The sequence below is a fragment of the Galeopterus variegatus genome, unplaced genomic scaffold (assembly GCF_000696425.1).
Source record: "Galeopterus variegatus unplaced genomic scaffold, G_variegatus-3.0.2 Scaffold2665, whole genome shotgun sequence".
In the NCBI taxonomy this organism is placed as follows: domain Eukaryota; kingdom Metazoa; phylum Chordata; class Mammalia; order Dermoptera; family Cynocephalidae; genus Galeopterus; species Galeopterus variegatus.
This window is the reverse complement of record NW_007728776.1, coordinates 259,509-281,197: the sequence shown is the minus strand read 5'-3', so window position 1 is coordinate 281,197 and position 21,689 is coordinate 259,509. Positions and strand designations below refer to the sequence as shown.

General features: G+C 39.1%; 1 protein-coding gene across 4 annotated transcripts; it reads left to right on the top strand.

The window, feature by feature from the left end:
- Positions 1–1,339: 1,339 nt before the first annotated feature.
- On the top strand, positions 1,340–21,379 carry LOC103598549 (gamma-tubulin complex component 4). Of its 4 annotated transcripts, XM_008582549.1 has the most exons (13): positions 1,340–1,510; positions 1,762–1,886; positions 10,589–10,639; positions 11,069–11,174; positions 12,749–12,856; positions 13,494–13,635; positions 16,105–16,282; positions 16,836–16,970; positions 18,576–18,692; positions 19,308–19,447; positions 20,106–20,232; positions 20,541–20,802; positions 20,984–21,379. In XM_008582549.1, the coding sequence occupies exons 1-11, from the start codon at positions 1,366–1,368 to the stop codon at positions 20,116–20,118; spliced, it is 1,260 nt and encodes a 419-aa protein (XP_008580771.1). In that variant the 5' UTR covers positions 1,340–1,365; the 3' UTR covers positions 20,119–20,232; positions 20,541–20,802; positions 20,984–21,379. The 4 variants fall into 4 exon arrangements, with proteins under 4 accessions (XP_008580771.1, XP_008580773.1, XP_008580770.1 ...); XM_008582551.1 differs by having other exon boundaries at positions 13,497–13,635; positions 20,106–20,802; XM_008582548.1 differs by having other exon boundaries at positions 20,106–20,802.
- The last annotated feature ends 310 nt before the right edge of the window (positions 21,380–21,689 follow it).

Genomic DNA, 21,689 nt, shown 5'->3' with positions numbered 1-21,689 from the left:
GGGACACAATAACTAACTACATTGTATATTGACAAAATAAAAAATAAATTAATTAATTAATTAAAAAAAAAAAAAAAAAACTATGACAGAACCTACTAAAGCCATCCATTGACTCCAGTTTAAGAACTTCTGGGCTATCTGTTGATGACTCCATGTTTAGATGCTGGATGCTGTGTGAGGAATCATTTTTTTAAAAAATCAAGGTTAGATGCAGGTAGACCAGTTAAGAAAGTGTTGGAGATACTTAGGTGAAAAATAATAGTGCCCTAAACCAAGGGTGGTAACAGTGAATATGGAGAATAGTGAGGAGGTGTGAGAGATGTTTAGGAGGTGGGATCAATAGGCCTTAGTGTTTGGTGGAATACGGGTCAGGAGGGAAGAATCAAGGATGATACCCAAGTTCCTGCCTTCAGCAGCAAGGCGAGTAGTGATAATGGGGAGTGTGTATTGCTGGTACTGGGGGAAGATGAGGGGCTAAGTTTAGGCATGTTGAGTATGAGGAACTTGTGGGAAATGTCCAGTGGGCTGAGTCTGGGACTCATGAGAACTTGTCATCCAGACAAATGTACAGACATATAGCACTTCACAGAACCTCCTAAAGCCACCCATGGACCCTAGATTAAAAACGTCTGACCTGTCCGGACAGTCAATATCTTTCATAATTGCAGAGAGACATGTGACATAAAACGATTAAAACTATGTGTTATGATGATCAGTAAAGCCACAGAAGAAGATGTAATTGTCTAAGAAGAGTATGTAGAAGAGGAAAAGAGGGTCTGGGATAGTGCCCTGAGGAACACCAGCAGAGCAGAAATGTATGTAAGACCTGAACAAAATAAAGATCAACTCTTTGATTGTACAAGTAAGGAACATGATCGACTGACCAAGTTTTTACACAGTGGTAAAGGCAGAGTGCAGACTAAAATCGCAGTGTTAGAAAAACCACTGTTAAGGCCGGCCCGTGGCTCACTCGGTAGAGTGCGGTGCTGATAACACCAAGGCCATGGGTTCGGATCTTATATAGGGATGGCCTGTTAGCTCACTGGCTGAGCGTGGTGCTGACAACACCAAGCCAAGGGCTGAGATCCCCTTACCGGTCATCTTCTTTTAAAAAAAAAAAAGAAAGAAAGAAAAACCACTGTTACTTCAGCCATGCCACACTGCTGCCTGGAAATGAAATACATCCCTCCAACACTGGTGATTTAAGAGTTGTACAGCTTCAGGTTTACAATCCCTGCTTCTAGGGATATAAATATAAATCATGGATTGAGAGAGTTACTGGATATTTTCTTGTTTTCCTTTTCTTCTTACTTCATCTTTGGTATGGATTATTTCCTTGACTAGCGCCTGATTGAGGAAGAGAACATGCTGGCACCATCTCTAAAGCAGTTTTCCCTCCGGGTGGAAATTTTGCCATCCTACATTCCAGTGAGGGTTGCTGAAAAAATCCTGTTTGTTGGAGAATCTGTCCAGATGTTTGAGAATCAAAATGTGAACCTGACTAGAAAAGGTAAGAATCTGCTTGCCCAATGTACCACATCCTCAGCGGCTCTTCTTCCTTAATATTATGTGGCCCCCAAGTATACCTGGTCAGACTGAATGGCTGGTAATATTCATGTACTAAGATTGCAGCACAATCATGACATATTTGCCTGAGAAGCTTGTGAAGCTGCTGCATGACAGAGATTAGCCCTCTCAAGGAAACCTTGGCTGTCCGAGGTGTTCTCTGCCTTCTTTTGACAGTGCCTTCCTGTTTTGCAGGATCCATTTTGAAAAACCAGGAGGACATATTTGCTGCAGAGCTGCATCGTCTCAAGCAGCAGCCGCTCTTCAGCCTGGTGGATTTTGAGCAGGTGGTGGATCGTATTCGTAGTACTGTGGCCGAGGTTTGTTTCATCTTATATATATATATATATATATATATATTTTTTTTTTGTCTTTTGTCTTTTTCCGTGTCTGGCAACGGATCGCAACCCCCAGTGTTGCCCCCGTACCGGACTGGGGACCAGCAACGGGACTGCAACCCTCGGTGTTGCTCCCGCGCCTCGCTCAGCCAGTGAGCGGGAACCGGTCTGTATGTGGGATCCGAACCCTCGGGCGGGAGCGCCGCCGCACTTCCCAAGTGGCGCACTTATCCAGTGCGCCACCAGGCCGGCCCCTCATCTTATATTTTTTAAGGAAGAAAATGGATTCATTTCCAGAAATGGAGTACTTGACTTTTGTTTCTTCTTGATGTGGTTTGAGCTGAGCTTGGAGAGAATTGTTTGAGAGAGTTGAAGGGCAAGAAGTAGAAAATAAAAGCAGTGTCTCTATTTTTAATAACAGAGGAAGAACTGTCTTAGTCTTTTCACATCTGACAGGTGTGAGTGATTGAGTGAGTGAGTTGAATAAAGGGAAGGTTTGGTTTTATTTCTGACAGCCAGCATTTTGGGTCTGTCTATATAGTTGTCAGTAACTCCAAGGAACCAAATGATTGTGAAAAATTGAGTGCTTTACTTATGTTTTAGAGTGGCTTTATAACTTATACTCTCATTTATTTACACAATAATTTTATAAGGAAAGCAGAATGAATGTTATTTTCCCATTCTTGCAAATGAAAAAACTAGTTGGAAAGCTAACTTGTGTGGTGTTGCAGTACATATCAAAGGTGAGATCAAGACCAGGTCTGCTAACTCTTAGAGTTCAGTGTTCTTAAATTTGAATTGTACTTCAGCTGTCAACTCAAATTGTGACCAATAATCTTTCAAATGGGCCTATGTTTTGTGGCATATAATAACATTTGGCTCATAGATATGTTATAATGTGAAATGAGACCTTTAGTTAATCAACTGTTGTTAACTGTGTTAGTGGTTTTCAGCTTTGGCCATGCATAGAATTATTTGGAGAAATTTTAAAACGTGCACTTGCACCAAGTCTTTTCTAACTTGTAGGTCAGGAGGGGATGGGTACATGTATTTAAACAAACCAACCTGCCAACTAGCAGACAAACCTCTGCAGGTGATTTTGAAACGCAGACAGCTAAAAAGCAGTGTACTAGGGTCAGTGTCTGGAACTGCTAAGAAGCACAGAAGTTTATCACAAATATGGTTTCCTTTTCTGGTCTCTAAAACTCCTGGGCATCAGAGACAAAGCTGTGATGTAGACACAGAATATTAGATCTTAAAATGACCAGGAAGTATCATTTAATTCTTTATAGGCAATTAAATATCAAAACCATCTAGAATCCATGTTTCTGTCCTTTCAAAATTTCAACACACTGCCTCGCCTGTCTATAGCCCAGTGCTGGCTCTTGTCTAAAGGGGGCGGGTATCTTCAGTTGCATTTTATTTTATTTTTTTCCAAAAAAATTCTCTTTCTCTAACTGTATACATATACTGGCCTTAAAATAAAATTACATGTTAGAAGGAAGGGTCCATTTGTAAGGTGTAAAAGTGAAATTTTTTTTTTTTTTTGTCTTTTTCCGTGTCCGGCAACGGACCGCAACCCTCAGTGTTGCCCCCGTACCGGACCGGGCACCGGCAACGGGGTTGCAACCCTCGGCGTTGCTCCCGCGCCTTGCTCAGCCAGTGAGCGGGAACCGGTCTGTATGTGGGATCCGAACCCTCGGGCGGGAGCACCGCTGCGCTTCCCAAGCGGCGCACCATCCAGTGCGCCACCGGGCCGGCCCGAAAGTGAAATTTTTTTAATGGGAAAGTGTCATCATCAGTGCTTTAAAAAAAGTGAGAGATAAAATCAGGGCTCTTTCTAGAGAAGTCTTCTAATTCTTTTTTCTGAGAAAACCAACTGGAATACAGGATGGCTCTGTCCCATAGCAATCTAAAACATGACCTCCCTAAATGTACATACAGAAAATGTCTTAACCAATTTGGAAGAAAAGCAAAATTCTAAGTGTAGAAATGTATTTTCTCAAATTATTCTTTTTTTCAAACTGGGCTCAGTCTCAGGCTGCTGCTTACATCAGTGACCCCTGGACCAGGCTGGAAGGCTTGTATTCCACTGGAAGAGCTAGAGGCACCTGCTGCCACAGTAGAGAATTAACAAATAAGGGCCCATAATGGCCCCTCAGGAATTGAAGAATTCTTTAAAGTTTGAATGTCTGGGGAACACAGACCAAAACTGTGCCCTGATTTTCCATTTCTGAAAGTCACACTTTAAGTAAAAATTTTTTGTTTTGCAAATTTCTTTTTTTTTTAATTTTTTATTTTTATTTCTCAATATACATTGTAGTTGATTTTTGTGATTGTTTTGCAAATTTCTATATGACAAAAGATACTGTAGAATTTCAATCATGTGATGTTCTCGGAAAGAAGAAAAAAAGCCAGTTCTTCATAGGAGTCTTTTCTTTTTGGTATCTTATATGTCAATTATCACAAAACCTCTGGCTTCTCTTCATTATAGACCTACATTGCTGAATATGTTATTACTTTGACTTCCATTTGGAGTGTGCTTGGACAATAAAAATTCTTCTCCCCACCCAGTTGACCATAACTTGAAATTTCTTTGATCATTTATTAAGTATTTTCATTTCCCAGGGTATGAAGAATTAATCAGCATTAATATAATATAGCCACTCATCCAAAAAGTGAAACAGAAGGAATTGTAAGTCAGCCCCTTAGGTTTCTACTTCTATTGTTTGGAGGGGCTCCACAGACCCAGTATCTGCCATGTAACCACACATGGCCATTGCTCAAATGATCCTCCAGAGTACCTCCCCATGAGTGTAACTAGACATCTGCTGTGTGATCCAAATACTTGTACTTCCAATCGGCTGGAGGATAATTGGCCTTAATGGCCTTCTCCTTAGTCACATTGTGATCTCTAATCTCTTCCTCTTCTGGTGCCATGATTGCCTCCTTTCATCTTTTTTTATTGAATCTGTTTCTGTTCTTTTATCATTTTTGTTATAACTCTTTGGAAAATATAATTAATAGAGGGAAGTAAAATTGTATTGAATGAATTATGTAAGATTTCAAAAAAGTTTTTGGTGAAATTTTGAAGTGAATATACTACTAGAGATTATATTTCCAGTTTGTAAAAATGATAGACAAAGAATTGAAGCTCAGACTCTGAAGTTTCCTAGAATTGTAGGTAAAAAACTTTGTGTTGTTGTTGTTAAATTTGGCAGGTGGCTGGTACAGGGATCTGAACCCTTGACCTTGGTGTTACAACACCATGCTCTAACCAGCTGAGCTAAAAGGTATTATTTTAACAATGACAACAACTTACAGTGATGAAAGAACTAGTGTGCCCAGAAGAAAAAAGGGGGAGTGTCTTGCAAATATGTATGATATTCACCCCCTTTGGGATCTCTCTTTCCCTTCTTTTTAATTTTTTAAAAAAGTGTACATACTGTCTGAATCTATTCTTATAAATGAGTCTATTCTTATAAATCGATAAAGTTCAAAAACAGGCAAAACTAATCTGGTGCTAGATGTCAGGATACTATTTGCTCTTGAGTCAAATGGAAGGGTTATGAGTGGGGCTTCTAGGGTAGTGGTAATGTTCCATTTTTTCCATTTCTTGATCTGGGTGCTGGCTATACAGGCATGTTCAATTTGAGAGAATTCTTCAAGCTGTAAACTTACGATTTGTACCTTTCTTAAAATGTATTTTAGTATTTCAACAAAAAAAGTTTTTAAAATTCTTAGATCCTTAATAGTTTTTATTTTAATTATATCTTTAGTTGATTATTGCTTATAGAGAGAAACAGTGGTATTAATTTTTGTCGGTTAATCTTGTATCCCGCAACGTGTTGGACTCTTTTAGTTCTAATAGTTTGATTCTGTTGGTTTTTCTAGATAGATGATCATAACATCTGCAAATAATGAGAGTTTTACAACTTTCCTCCCAATTTTTATTCTTTTTGTTTGTTTTTCCTTCCAGTTTTTAAACTTTTTTCTTACATTGTTGGCTAGGATCCTTAAAACTGCATTAAACAGCTGGAGTGATAACTTTATATAAACTGTTAAACGGTAGAAGTAATATTGGGCATCCTTGGCTTGTTGGCTCTAAAGATAATGCATATAAGTTTTCTGCATTACTATGACGTTAACTGTAGGTTTCTACAGGCACTACATTTATCAAGTTAAAGAAATACTCTTATTCCTAGTTTGCTAAAGGTTTTTTTTGTTTGGTTTGGTGTTGGGCATAACTTTGCGCGCATGCGCCCTGACGCGCACGGGCGACATTTCATGCGCCCCGCGGCCACCATTTCACTAGCGCTCAACGGCACGTAGCTGCCAGCCTCGCCCTTCCGGGTCCCAGTGATTCAGCAACTTTAGTTCCGTATTCGCGTAAAGCCTCCCCACCACCTCACCCTATCCTTTTAAGCCCTTCTTATTGGCTCATTGCTTGATCTCTCATATCAAAACCTGCCCTGCCCTTTTTCCCTATATAAGCTGTGCCGCCCTGCAAATAAACGGAGTTCCGGCTTTGACCACTCTCCTGGCTCGGTGGTGTTCTTTCTCGGCCCCCGGGGAGGAAGGTCCTGGGGGGGAAGGGCCGTGCCAGCGACACTCATCATCCCGCTCAGCCCCGCAAGGGACCCCCGGCTGGACCGGGGTCTCTTCCCGCTCGGTTTTGTCGGCCTCTGGCTCAGGGAGGCCCGACAGTTTGGTTTGGTTTTTTTGGCAGCTGGCCGGTACAGGGATGCTAAGAGTTTTTATCATAAACAGATGATGAATTTTATCTGTCTGTATCAATTAAGGTGCAGTCTCTTGCTCTGGGTTTCTTTTCTCTAGTCTATTTATATAGTAAATTCCTAGTTGGATTTTCAGATGCTGAATATTCCTGGGATAAAACCTACTTTGATTGTGATATTTTATTTTTTAATATACTGTTGGATTTATTGAATATTTGTATGTACATTCACTAGTGAAATAAGAATATACTCTTCCATTCCCGTATTGTTCTTATGTGGTTTTGGAATAAAGATTATACAAGCCTCAAAAAATGGGCTAGGTAGCTTTTGTTTTTGTTTTTTAGAACAATTTATATTAGGACAGGAACTGTTACTGAAAGTTTAATTGAACTTACCTGAAAAATGATCTAGGCTAGGCTTTATTAGGAGGGAAAACTTCACCAGTTCAGTGTATTTAAAACCTATTGACATAAGACATTTACTTCTTCTTGTATCGATTTTAGTATTTTCTAGTTTTCTAGCAACTTACCCATTTCATCTAAATTTAATATTTTAAAAATCTCTGCTTATCTGTAGTTATTTATGTTTTATTTAATATTTTGTTTATATTTTAAATTTCTTTTTTATTGTTTAGTCTTATTAATCTTTTCAAAAAACCTAGCTTTTGTTTTTATTCTTTATTTTTTAATTCTTTATTTCACTGATGTCTACCTTTCTGTTTATTATTTTCTTCCTTCTTATTTCTTCCTTCTTGTTGAGTTACTCTTTTTCCAAGTTAAAAGCTTGGCTCCATTTTTTTAACCTTTGTTCTAAGAAATATACATAAAACTTTACTTATTGCTTTGACTGTGTCCCACAAGTTTTTGGCATGTAGTGTTTTCACTATCTTTCTCTTCTAAATAATTCTTAATTTTCTTTATGATTTTCATTTTTAGCCAAGGAATTTATTATTTTAATTTTATTGCAATATAGTTAGAGAACATAGTCTGTATGATATTGGCTCTTTGAAATTTATTGCGGCTTCCATTATGGACTAATACAGGGTCTATTTTTGTTTTTAACCGCTCTGCATGTACCCAGAGACTGTATATTCTTTGTTGAGTGTAGAGTTCTATGTATGTTCTAATTGCTTATTTTGAGGTTACGTATTAGGCATGTAAATATTTATCATGAATATACATTTATTTATTCTGTTTTTCCCTTTATGTACACATAATGTCTTCTGTATCACCTATATGATATATATATTTTTTGACTTAAATTCTCTTTTATTAATTATTAAGATCACTATCCAGCTTTCTTTCATATCGTATTTATCTGATATCTTCTTCCATCCTTTATTTTCAACCTTTCTATGTGCTTTTATCCCACTCTTCCTATCCTCCCAGTCCTTTAGCAACTACTGATCTGCTCTCTGTCTCTATAGGTTAATTTGCATTTTCTAGAGTTTATAAAAGTAGGATCATACAGTATGTACTCTTTGGACAGAGGGGATCAGGCTTCTTTTACTCAGCATAATTATTTGGAGATGAATCCATGTTGCATTTATCAATAGTTTGTTCCCTTTTACTACTTAGTAGTATTCCATTGTATATACCAGTATGTTTATCCATTCATCTGTTGAAAGACATTTGGATTGTTCTCTCGTTGTTTTAATTTGCATTCCCGTAATGACTAATGATGTTGAACATTTCTTCATGTGCCTCCTTGCCCATCTTGTATTGGGTTTTTTGTTTTCTTAACTATTGAATTTTGAGTGTTCTTTATATATTCTAGATATAAATCCTTTATCAGATATGTGACTTACAAATATTTTCTTACAATCTATAACTTGTCTTTTCATTCTCTTAGTGGTGTCTTTCAAAGAACAGACGTTGTCAATTTTGATGAAGTCCAGTTTTATCATTTTTCTTTCTTTTATGGTCCATGTTTATATCTAAGAAATCTTTGCCTAAGCCTAGGTCACAAAGATTTTCTCCTCTGTTTGCTTCCAGAAATTTAATAGCTTTATGTTTTACGTTTAGGTCTGGATATCCAATTGTTCAAGCAACTTGGTTCTTTTTTTTTTTTTTGGCCGCTGGCCGTTATGGGAATCGAACCTGTGACCTTGGTGTTATAAGTCTACACTCTAACCAACTGAGCTAACTGGCCAGCCCTGCCTGGTTCTTTTCTGTGTTTTCTTTTTGTATATTTCTATCCTTTTTTTTTTCTTTTTATGTATATTTTTCTTTTTGTATGTTGATATTGCTGTTATCCTTACCTCTTTAAGCATATTTATCAAGAGTATTTTAAAAATACTTGGTCTGTGTCATAGGTCAGGTTTCCCAGGAAACAGATTCTGAGACTAAGATTTAGTTGTAAGAAGTGAGGGAAGCAGAATTGAGCAGAGGGAGAAGGTACATTGTGATGCAGGCGCAGCGAAGGCCTTGCCAATCCTATGGAGAAGTGAGGATGGCCCTTCAGAGATGTTCCAAACCAGGGGTAGGGGACTAAGCACTGTGTCCTTGCATTTACCAGCTATGGATGTGGGCTGCCTTCAGAGAAGGAGTAAAATCTTGGCTAAGGAAGCTCCCTTTAGCCAAAGGCAATTCCTGAAGTACCAACAACAGGCAAACTCCCAGCAGCTGGGGTTACAGGGGAGATCTGGACAGCACACTGTTATGTCCACTCAGTCTGTTTTAAACCTTCTGCTTCAGATGGTATATGTTGTCCGGTCTGCTGTATCTTTTACACTTCACGTCTAATTATTTTGGGCTGTGAGCTTATATTCCCCTGGGGATGTCAGTTACTTTGTCTAGTATGTGTGTTGGAGAAGGGTCAAAGGCCTAATCCTAATCTGTGTCAGTTCCAGTGAGTTATAGAGAGAGAGGAAGGGATGAGCTCCATGGTGGAGAATCTCGGCACCCTGATTCACTGTTGGTCACTTCACTGGGCAAATCCTATCATCAGGATTTTACCTTTGATGCTGGTTATGTAGTTGATTTTTGTATATTAATCATCAACCTTGCTGAATTCTCTTACTAATTCTAATTATTTGTCGGTTCTCTTGGACTTTCTATGCAGATAGTGATATCATCTGTTAATAATAACAGTTTTGTTTCTTCCTCTCCAGTTATATATATGTGTATATATGTATATATATGTGTATATGTATATACATATACATACACACACATATATAATTATCTTACTGTACTGGTAAAGTCTTTAGTTCGATACTGAATAACTTTAAAGGTATTTCTTCTAATGTTTCACCATTAAATAAGTTGTTTCCTGGGGTTTTATATACCCTTTATCAGAATAAAGAAGTTTCCTTCTATTCCTTTCTTTTTTTAAATCATGAACAAATATAGAATTTTTTTTTTTTTAAAGTTGACTGGTAAGGAGATCTTAACCCTTGACTTGGTGTTGTCAGCACCACGCTCACCCAGTGAGCTAACCGGCCATCCCTATAATGGGAACCGAACCCGGGGCCTTGGTGTTACCAGCACCATGCTGTCCCGAGTGAGCCACGGGCCGGCCCACAAATATAGAATTTTATCAAACGCTTTTTCTGCATCTATTGAGATGATAATATGGTTTTCCTCCTTTAAGCTTTAATGTAGTAAATTACATTCATTCTTCTAAATTTATTTTTTTATTGAGATAATATTCATATAACATAAAACTCAACATTTTAGCCATTTTAAAATAGTGTACAACTCAGTAGTTTATAAGTATATTCAAATATATTCACAATGTTGTGGAACTGTTAGCACTGTCCAGTATCAGAACATTTCCATCTCATGGTTTTGTTTTTTTTTAAACTATCCTTTCATTCCTGGGATAAACTCAGTTTGGTCATGTTGTATATTCTTTTTTTCAATACATTCCTGGATTTGTACAGAACCATTCTTTGCAGGAGTTTTCACTGGGATGAAATTTTGTCCTTGTTTGTTCTTTTCATAGCATCTCTGGAAGCTGATGGTAGAAGAGTCCGATTTACTAGGTCAGCTGAAGGTAAGAGCTTAGCTATTCTCTTAATTCTTAAAATGCTGCTGGTGGGCAATGACTTACAACATATTCTAACCTTTACTGAGAGCACTGGTTGCCTATACCCAGACTTCCAGAGTGGACTGAATTCTTATCCAAGTGAGCAAACTGTACTTAATCATACAAATCTACCATAATACAAAGATTTGGGAGTTTACTTTCTTCCGGCATAATATAATTATATTGCCATTGAACAAGTGATACCAAACACACACCAGTCATCCTGCTATGAGTAACTGCTAAGTATGCCTCTTTGAAATATACCTAACACCTATATCCTTTTGTAGGTTGGGCTCAAACTATCAAAGACTGGAAATTATTTCTATAGTTCCCTCGGGATAGTGAGGAGCTCCTGGCCTTGCTTTACTGAATTGTAAATTGAAATTCTTTCCTCAGATCATTAAAGACTTTTACCTTCTGGGACGTGGAGAACTGTTTCAGGCCTTCATTGACACAGCTCAACACATGTTGAAAACACCACCCACTGCAGTAACCGAGCATGGTAATTAATTGCCCATGGCCCTGAAAATGACCAGCTTACTTAAGTTGCAGGGTATTTCTTAAGCTGCTGCTGACGAGCTTAGTTAAGTTGCAGAGTATTTTTTAAGCTGCAGCTGACCATTTTAGGCCTGCTCCACATAAGAGCAGCCTGGTGAGTTACAAAACAGTGTTCCCAAAGGCGGAAGGCCCTTTCTGGTAGGCTTCATGCTGAAGTCATTAGCAACAAACAGCATCTTGGCTGATGACCCTTCCTGGAAGAGTTGGTGTAGGTCTTCAAACCAAGTATTTAACCTCACCAGATTATAGCCATATATACCTTATAGGGCATATTAGAACATACTGTCACTTGTGGTGTTATAATAGAACTCTTTAGGTTGTAAATGATAGAAACCTAACCTGAGCTAGTTAGAAAAGGGGAAATTATTTGCTATTGTATATAAAACTCCAGTGATATAGGGGTATAGCTGGGCCTCAGAACAACTGAAACTAGCGAATTGAGTACTATTAGGATTCTCTCTCTTTTACCATATCTTGTCTCTGTTTCCAGTATACTCTTTGATGACCTTCCAGTCCCATCTGGAAACATGGCCACTAACAGTTCACAGGGAAGTGCCTCCCAAGTGTTCTCTACTGAAGAAACCAAACCCGGTCTCTCTAGTAGCAAGTTAGAGAATTCCAGGGAAGGAGTTCTGACTGGCCCAGCCCAGATCAATCAGAGAGGTCAGACACTAGGATGTGCCTAGTTCGGTAAAGTGTCCTGAACAGAGTTGGGTAAGGATCAGAGCCAAAAAAGAAAATGGGAGGAAAAAAAAAAATACCTACAGGGTGATCATTTTTCTAGCTCAACAAAACAACAAATGTTCTCTGTAGTTTTTCTAGCTCAATGAAACAATAGATGTCCACTGTACTTACACAGTACTTTTTGGTTGCAGATATCAGAAAACCCATTTCAAATTCACTTAAGCAAAGAAAAAAAGAAAGGAAAGAATTTGTTGATTCTCATAACTGGAAAGCTCAGAGGTATGATGGCTTTAGGCAAAGTTTGATCCAATGGCTCACATGATACCTTTCAGACTTGGTCTCTTTCCATCTTTCACCTCTGCCTTTCTTCTTAGACAGGCCTGCTCTGTAAGGTAGCAAGATAGCCTTTAGCCAAGTTTACATCCTATTAAGTCCCTGTTTATCTTGAAAAAAGAGCTGCACTCTTTTAGAGTCTCAGTAGAGCCTCTGAACTGGCTTGGCTTGGGTCATGTTCATATCTCTAAACAAAGTAGAGTATTACATTCCATTTGATCATGCATGGGTCACCTGCTTACCCTTAGAATCAGGTATTGTGAACCACAGTGGAACTACATGAACTGATACCGGGTAGGGATGATTCTCCAAGGAAAATCAGGGTGCTGTTACTGGCAAGAAGACAAGGAAGAATGAATGCTAGTCAGGCAAAAGCAACAGATGTCCACTGTGTCCTACTATTTATGTTAGGCAGGCTGTGGGAGAAGCAGGAAGCTGGAGCAGTTTGGACTTAGTGATGTAGCCAAGCATTCATGTCAGCCCATGTGTTCTTTTTTGCAGATGTGAATGTGGCCTTTCAGCAGTCAGCACACAAGGTATTGCTAGATGATGACAACCTTCTTCCTCTGTTGCACTTGACAATTGAGTATCATGGAAAGGAGCATAAAGGTTTGCCATTCTTTCCTGCCACCTTTCTGTTCCTACTGGTTGTCATCCATTTTCTCATCTCTACTCCCATCCACCTCCACAAAAACCGTATAATTTTATGTGTGTGTGTGTCTATATATATATATATATAATTTTTTTTTTTTTTTTTTGCAACCATCTGGTGTGGGAACCGAACCCTTGACCTTAGTGTTATAAGGCTGTGTTCTAACCACATGGGCTACCTGGCCAGCACCAAGAAACCACATGATTTTGGACTTTCAAAGTCATCTAGTACAGTACTGTAATTTTATACTGGAAAAGGGAAGTCCAGAAGTCCAGGGTAGTTAAGTAAGATGCCCAGGCCATATTTATTTGTGGGATTTGGGGGCGGGGGGGTCATACTGCTGGAATGGTCCCTGTTTGTTTATTTCCAGCCTTCAGACTTTAAGGCTGAAAAAAGAATCTCTAAAAGACCTCCCAAGAGAACCCCACATAAAAGTTTCCCTTGCCCTCTGCCTTTGTGTCCTCTTTATGTTTCTGACACTACAGATTCAGTGACCTTTCATTTCATGAATGTTATTCACCTTGTTGAGTGTCTAGTTCTAGATTAACCAAGTTGTCATCTTTTCTCTTCTTTCTTTTCTTTTCTTGATCATAGCAGATGCTACTCAGACAAGAGAAGGGCCTTCTCGGGAAACTTCTCCCCGGGAAGCCCCTGCATCTGGCTGGGCAGCCCTAGGTCTTTCCTACAAAGTACAGTGGCCACTACACATTCTCTTCACCCCAGCTGTCCTGGAAAAGTAAGTATTTCTGAGTTTCTCAAAGGTAAATATTACCCATCTTACTTCCAAGGGAAGAAATTAGCAGGAATAGAATTGATGGAAGCAAGATAGCTACCCAGCCCAACTAGTTTTTAACAATCTGTGAATCAGGTGGAAAACTCACATGGCTTCAGGGGCTAGACAGATCATGTTAATAAGTAAAGCTGCACATGTGAGGCAGTAGGGAGTGATGGGCACTGGAATGAATGGGAGGCTATATACCCACTAAAGACCATCACAACTTAAAAAAAAAAAAATCCGCTAAATAACAAGCAGTTTGTAGGCTGCCAGTTTGTGACCTCTGGAAAATGAGGTCTTAGGTACCACTTTTAAAGTCTGGCCCTTGATGATTCCATCTATACCTGACAAGTTTCCTCCCTAACTTTTATAGTTTTTTTTGTTGATTTTCTTGAGAAAGTCCTCCAGCCCAGACGTTTACTGTGGACTTTAGCCATGGGAGAGAAGTTTACCTCCTTACTCCCAGGGAGAGGCAACAGGGACAGCCAAGCTGGGGGAATGGAATAAAGGAATTGGGCCAAGATGGCGTGAGACTTTCTATCAGATCAGCCTTGATCTTTATCACAAGAGCCTGCCAAGTGCTATTGCTTGGCCTGGTCAGGATCTAATGTCTCCACAGTGGAGCGGAACCAGAGCTGTAGGGAAAGGAAGTGGGAGAAGCATCTTGGCTTAGTAGTGCCTCTGACATCCATCCCAACACCATTTCTAGGAACTTCCCAAATCCCGTTATGGGTTAGAGAACTGACCCTTGGCCTGGATGGAGGATGGAAGCTGTCATGCTCAGTGAGAGAAGAGGAATGGAGAAAAGGGAAACAAATGAACCAAGGGTCATCTCTTCTTCCTACCGTCTCACTTCATCCTCTCTGTTCCTTTTCATACTTTATTGGAGTAGAAAAGCTTAAGGTGTGATAGACTGAGGAGGTTCAGGGAGAAGATTCTATGGCAGGTTCAGAGCCCATGGCCCAGCTAAGCAAGCTGCAAAGTTCCCTTGTCCAAAGAGCCTCCGAAGCTCCACTGCTCCAGCATCCCACAGGCCAGTAGTCCACTTATCTCCAAGCCTGATATGCTTTTAACACCGTTGAAATCAAGTTTAGAAGATTTTTTTTAACTTTATGAAAATTTCTAAATATAAACAAAAGTATAGGCTATAACAAACTCCCATGCCTTCACTATCCAGCTTCAGTAACCATCAACATAATGCCACGTGTTTCATCTATCCCTCCTCCTTGTTTTTTTTGCTGCAGCTTTATAAAGGAAATCCCAGACATGTTTCACTCTGTCACTGTGCAATTCAAAAAGACATATTTTCAACATAACTACAATGCCATTGTCACACCCAATAAAACTAATAGTAATCCCTTGTAATCTAACATCCAGTCCACATTGAAATTTCCCCAGTAATCTAAAAAATGTCTTTTTATGGTTGGGTTTGTTCAAATAGTGCCAAACAAGGTCTACTATTTCAGTATGTTTGTCACATTAGAATGGAATTGGATTGTCTTCTGCAGGCCTGCCTACGAACAAGTAAATATATCCAGTTCTACCAGGAATCAGTTGCTCTTCCCATGTGTCTTCTCAGTATGGGGTCTAAGAATTAAACAATTAGCCCCTTTGCTTGCTGGGAGGCAGGAGTCTGATCTCACTGAGGGAATATATTTTATCTTTGAATCAGATTCATCATAACCCTTGGTTCATAACACACTTATTACTAGTCCATACAAGACCTTCCTTCATTCCTTAACACACACATACACACAAACACACACACACATATTATAAAACCACTTCCCAGCATAAAAACTAGAACACTGACAGTAATGTCCGTCTACCTATATGGTCCTTCCCAGTCCTGCCTCCTTGCCTCCCCCAACCCAAGGTGACCACTATCATAAATTCTATGTTTTCTTTCCTTTTTCTATAGTTTTATAACATCTATTATTTATATTCCCCAGAAGTTGTTGGGGTGTTTTTGCTTTCAGTTGTTTTAAGAATTACATAGAAAGCTATATATGTAATCTTTTGCGTAAATTCTATGTTTTCTTTCCTTTTTCTATAGTTTTATAACATCTATTATTTATATTCCCCAAAAGTTGTTGGGGTGTTTTTGCTTTCAGTTGTTTTAAGAATTACATAGAAAGCTATATATGTAATCTTTTGCAATTTACCTTTTTCATTCAGAGTCGTATTGCTAATAGTCATTTTGTTGTGCTGTATAGCTGAAGTTCATTCATTTTGAGTGCTATATAATATTTCACTGTATAAACAACCTACAATTTATTTGTCCACATCTTTAGCTATTCTTCTTTACTTCTTGCCTTTTCTCACAGGACCCTTTGGGGAGGGGTGGGTGGCACAAAGTCCTAAGGGATGTCATGAGAGGGGTGTTGGGGTGAAGTTTTTATCTTGAATAACCTGATGTTTCTGTCCTAGGTACAATGTGGTTTTCAAGTACTTACTGAGTGTGCGCCGGGTACAAGCTGAACTGCAGCACTGCTGGGCCCTACAGATGCAGCGCAAGCACCTCAAATCCAACCAGACTGACGCAGTCAAGTGGCGCCTAAGAAATCACATGGCATTCCTGGTGGATAATCTTCAGTACTATCTCCAGGTCTGTGTTGAGGGATGAGTAGAAGGAAGAGGTATGAAAAGAAGTCTAGGATATTGGCTCCTAGGAGGTATTGAAAATGGACTACAGATCTGTATCTAGTAAAATGCTGGGGTTTGAGAAAATTACAGGGTTATATCACTAGGTATGTTTCTTGAGGGCATTTTAGAGCAAAGTGGAAATAAACGGATGAAGTAGAATAAGGAGTTAGGATCTTTATCAGCAATGCATTATTTACTGTTGACTTGCTCTTTATTTTTCTTGTTTGCTGTAACTGCTGGAGTTCTATAGGACTTAACCGATGGCCCTGTGGCATGAGCAGATTAGGTTGAGGCAGGAGAGAGTGGTCTGCCAAGGCATTGGAAGTGGTTAAGAATTACACAAATAATTTCCTAGGAGGCTGGGCAATATAGAGTTGTCTTTGGTCAGCCTTAAAGTTGCTTGGTTAGAAGATGAGTCGGGGCAAGGAATTTCTATTTCATCCTGACAGGCATCTTAATGTATGAGTGCTTAGAATATGCAAGGTGCTAAAATTATTTGTGTAACTGTCTATCAGGTAGATGTGCTGGAGTCTCAGTTCTCACAGCTGCTTCAACAAATCAATTCTACGCGAGACTTTGAAAGCATCCGATTGGCTCACGACCACTTCCTGAGCAATTTGCTGGCTCAGTCCTTTATCTTGTTGAAACCTGTAAGTAGGGCTGGTTAGTTTCCTCTGACTGCTTCTAGCACTGACTGTTCCCTTAGGCACTTTGAGTTGAGAGGATATGAAACTATCATTAAGCCTCTGTTCAGCTACATTTTTAAACATTTTTAACATTTATAAACCAGATTAAAAGGGAATGTTAAAAGGGAACTGAAATATCTTTGAATTTCTGAAATATTATATCATAGGGTATGGTGAACAGCTATAGATGAAAGAATCATATGCTTAATCCTCAGAAGGAAGGATCTGAAGAAATTCAAAAAGCTGGGGGTTTTTTGTTATTGTTATGGGGATCCAAACCTTTGACCTTGGTGTTATCAACACCACACTCTAATCGAGTGAGCTAACCGATCAGCCTCAAAAAGCTTTCTGACACTACAGAAAAACCAATGAAAAGTACATAGAGTTCACTTTCTTAGAAATCTTTTTGACCAAGTTTGACCAGTCATTTGAAAGTTGTTTTTACAACTAGAGTATTTTCACTCTCTCTGTATATATGTATGTATATCTGCAATATATATATATATATATATGTATATAACCTTCATGGCAGTTGTTCTCAATCTTGGCTACACTTTTGAATCATCTGAGACCTTTAAAGAATCTAGGACCCAGAGCACTTAAATTAGAATCCCTGAAGTGGGACCCAGGCACCAGTATTTTTTAAAGCTCACAACAAGCTGGTTCCAGTTCCAGGATAAAAAGCAGGAAGATTGAAATGATCCCTTGTACTTTCTATTAGAGTGGTCATGCTTTATCTCTGCTGGGAGCTAGTTACTGCTCAGCGTGCCACACCACAAGTGCTACAGACTTCTTTTTTTTTTCTAGTATTTGGGGCTGTTATTTTTGCTGCACCAGGGAAGAGTGAGTTATATAGGTGCCACTCCAAAGGGTTCTGTGAATTGAAAACAACCAAGAACCACTGTGACAGATAGACACTGTCCTTGTATGGCATGGGTGCATCCTTGGGGAAAAGCAGAATATGAGAGCAGGTCATCACCATTAAATATTTATTGAGTGCTTACTATATGCAAGGCACTGGGGATACAAAGAGGTATAAGTCATGGCTCTGCCCTTAAGGAGCTCACAATCTAGATGGAGAAACAAGACATATATACATACAAAGATCAGTAACAACACAGGTGGCCCGAACATTTGCCAAGTGAACAGTACAGATAATATATAAGAGAGAAGTGGGGGCTCACTAAAGACTATGGTAGGTGGGGAAGGGAACGCTTCACTGAGAGAGTGGGATTTGAACTGGTAAAAGAGAAGAGTATCCCAGTCAGAGGGAACAACACTCATAGCTCAGAGGCAGGAACATACTCCATGGGTTTAAGAAATGATGACTAGTTTTATGTGGCTAGAGTGGAGGCTCTGTGTAGGGGTGACTAAGAGAATAATAGCATCTTTGCCAGGATGGGATGAGTCTCTTTTACATGTTGCATTTGAGGTGCTGGCAGGCCTTGCAAGTGGCAGTGTCTATACTGAAGTTAGATGTGGGAGGTAAGCTATTAGACTATTTTCCCAGATCTTTTTTCCAGATGTATCTTCCTTTTTTTCCTAATGCCAACTCTGTTTCCTGGGTAGGTATTTCACTGTCTGAATGAAATCTTAGATCTCTGTCACAGTTTTTGTTTGCTGGTCAGTCAGAACCTGGGCCCACTGGATGAGCGTGGAGCCACCCAACTGAGCATTCTTGTGAAGGTGAGTTTGCCTGGCCATTGGACGTATGCAGCCCTGTCCACAGGACAGAGGTGGTTTTGCCAATGGAGAATTCATGATCTTTCCTCTGAGTCAGTAAAGCATTTCCTCATACATAAACACACAAATAACAAGATACAAAGATTAAAACGTTGGTATCAGTTGATTTTGAAGCAGATAATGTGCTGCCTCAGTGTTCAAAAATAGTTCAGCCATGAATAGTTTATTCAGCCCACCAACTATGCATTGGTTTTGTTCTCATTTTCTCACATACTACCTCCTTATTTCCTTGAACTAACCCTCTATCTCACTGAGATTATAATTATCTGCCTGTAACAAAAACAGGCTCTCCCCAACCCTAGTACACAACAGAATATATTAATTTGAAACTAGCTACTAAATTCCTACTCAGAGAGTACTTTCATGGGAAAGCATGCATTTTATGGACTTGGTACTAAGAAGTCAAGTCATTTTAGGAACTAACAGAATTAAGAAAGTGGGAGGTAGAATTTTTGGTAATAGAATTTTGAGCAAGGCTTTTTTCCAAGGAACCCCTCTCCACCAATGGAGAGATGGTGAGTTTAAGAGGAATGACAGCTTGAGTCCTTCTCTCTGCAGGGTTTTAGCCGCCAGTCTTCACTCCTATTCAAGATTCTCTCCAGTGTTCGGAATCATCAGATCAACTCAGATTTGGCTCAACTACTGTTACGACTAGATTATAACAAATACTACACCCAGGCTGGTGGAACTCTGGGCAGGTAGGAACAACCCTTGGGCAACTTGGTAGACTTTTTTTTGTGGCTTTTTAATGAGTTGTAGAATTCCATAGCTGGAAGGAGTCTTTAGCTATCACCTAGTCCAAATACCCTCATTTTATAAACAAGGCTCAGAGATACAGGGGTGTGTCTGTCCACCTTTAATAATTTTAATGAAGATTATTTTCCAGTAAAAATCATCGTCATAGTAAAATACCAAAACACCTGACAGTGAGATGGGTTTTACATCCTTTGCTAGGTTATATTGCCATGCTTGGCAGTGTGACTGCCACTTCCAGTTGTCATGAACTAGCTGTGCAGCCTTAGGCACCTTGCCTTGATGGCCTCCAGCCTCTGCATCTGTGAAAGGAGGGGACCAGACCACCCCTTTTAACTCTAAACTTTTTTTTTAATCTAATAGTAAGATTCAGTGGTAGTTGGGTTCTCAGAGATATGTATCATTCCAATTCCAGAAAAGCACTTTATTGTTGTCTCTTCTCTCTCTAAAATGTCCTCAAGCTCACTTTTTCTACACAATTTTAGCATAAGAGTCAAAGAAACTTTGAGTTTTAAGATGACATTATGTAGATCACAGATTGCCTTCTTTGAAGAAAATCTTGGGAAAGCATGATATTTAATGAGACTTTTTTTTCTTTTGTAGTTTCGGGATGTGAAATTTCTGGTTCATAAACTGAAGTAACAGTCAATCCCATGATGTTCCCAAGTCTGTAACAGAAGATTCAAAACATACATCCTATTCTCTAGCTACTCATCGAATGTCTAGCCTAGTGAGTGGGCTCTACCTTTTCTCCTAGAAGCTATTATTGAACATACAGGGGTACAAATCATTCCCATGTGGAAGGAGTCTGCCTCACCTTTGAGAGGTTCTTAACTCACCCACCAAGGAGAAATTTTGGCATCACCTGTCCCTCTGCTGACCATGCAAGGGCTCTGACCCTTTACATTGAAAACATTTGCTGGATATGTTCATCTAGGTACTATTCAAGCTGTGGGAAGTACAGCAGTAAACAATATAGATCAGAAAGTTAAATATTCTGTGGTTCATAAATGAAAAAGAAATTATTTTTATTAATAGGTCAACTGCTGGATGTTACCACTAAGGAAGGCAGCCACAGGTAAGATAGGCCTTTCCTTTCCCCACACCAAGTAATTTATATCTACACAGAGTATTTTTCTCCTTCAGAAATTTTAGACTGAAAACCTCCCACCCTTAAGGATCTTTAAAACTACGAATCTGAAGAATTTTGTCAGTAACTTCCAATTATTTCAGACTGGTAAAAGGGCAACTGTAGCTAATGACAATGTATTTAAAGTACTTTCCCCCCCCAATTAAAAAGGTCCAGAGTATTTTTCTCCTTCAGAAATTTTAGACTGAAAACCTCCCACTCTTAAGGATCTTTAAAACTACGAATCTGAAGAATTTTGTCAGTAACTTCCAATTATTTCAGACTGGTAAAAGGGCAACTGTAGCTAATGACAATGTATTTAAAGTACTTTTCCCCCCCCCCAATTAAAAAGGTCCTTAAGAAAAAATTGAGGTCAGATTGCTAGATTTTAAATACTGAAAAGTGCAGGCGCAATTATCCCATCTTAGATGAACCACAGGACTTGAGTTTCTCCTAATATGGCCCAACCATCTCTGGTAATCATTATGTTTATATCAGCATAAACCAGAATAAATATTCATTGAATAACCCCCTACAAACTGAAAAAGAATGCAGCTTTCTGGCCTCATTTTGTAGTCACTGAACCTGGTCATCTCTACATCTTTTACCACATACTATGTCTACCTTATTGCCTGCTATTGTCAACTAAAGATGACTCCTTCCACTGCTGCAGGGGCTGGCAACTATGGCCTGCTGCCTGTTTTTATAAATACAGTTTTATAGAAATACAGCCACACTTATTCATTTACGTAACGTCTATAGTTGCTTTCATGTTCTCATGGCAAATCTGAGTAGTTGTGACAGACCAAATAGCCCACAAAACCTAAAATTTTTACTACTTGGAGTTTTATGGAAAAAAATTGTTGACTCTGCTTTAGAGAATGAGAGGACATTAACAAAGATGATGCTAGGGTGGGGAAGGAATAGCTTCTAGCAATTGTAATGACAATAATAATATTGGACCTCTGATTAGAGCTTTTAACATTTCCAAGTGTTCTCACTTGTACTTCTCATGTTTATTTTTCAAAAAGTCATCCCATCAAGCTCATGGTCACTGC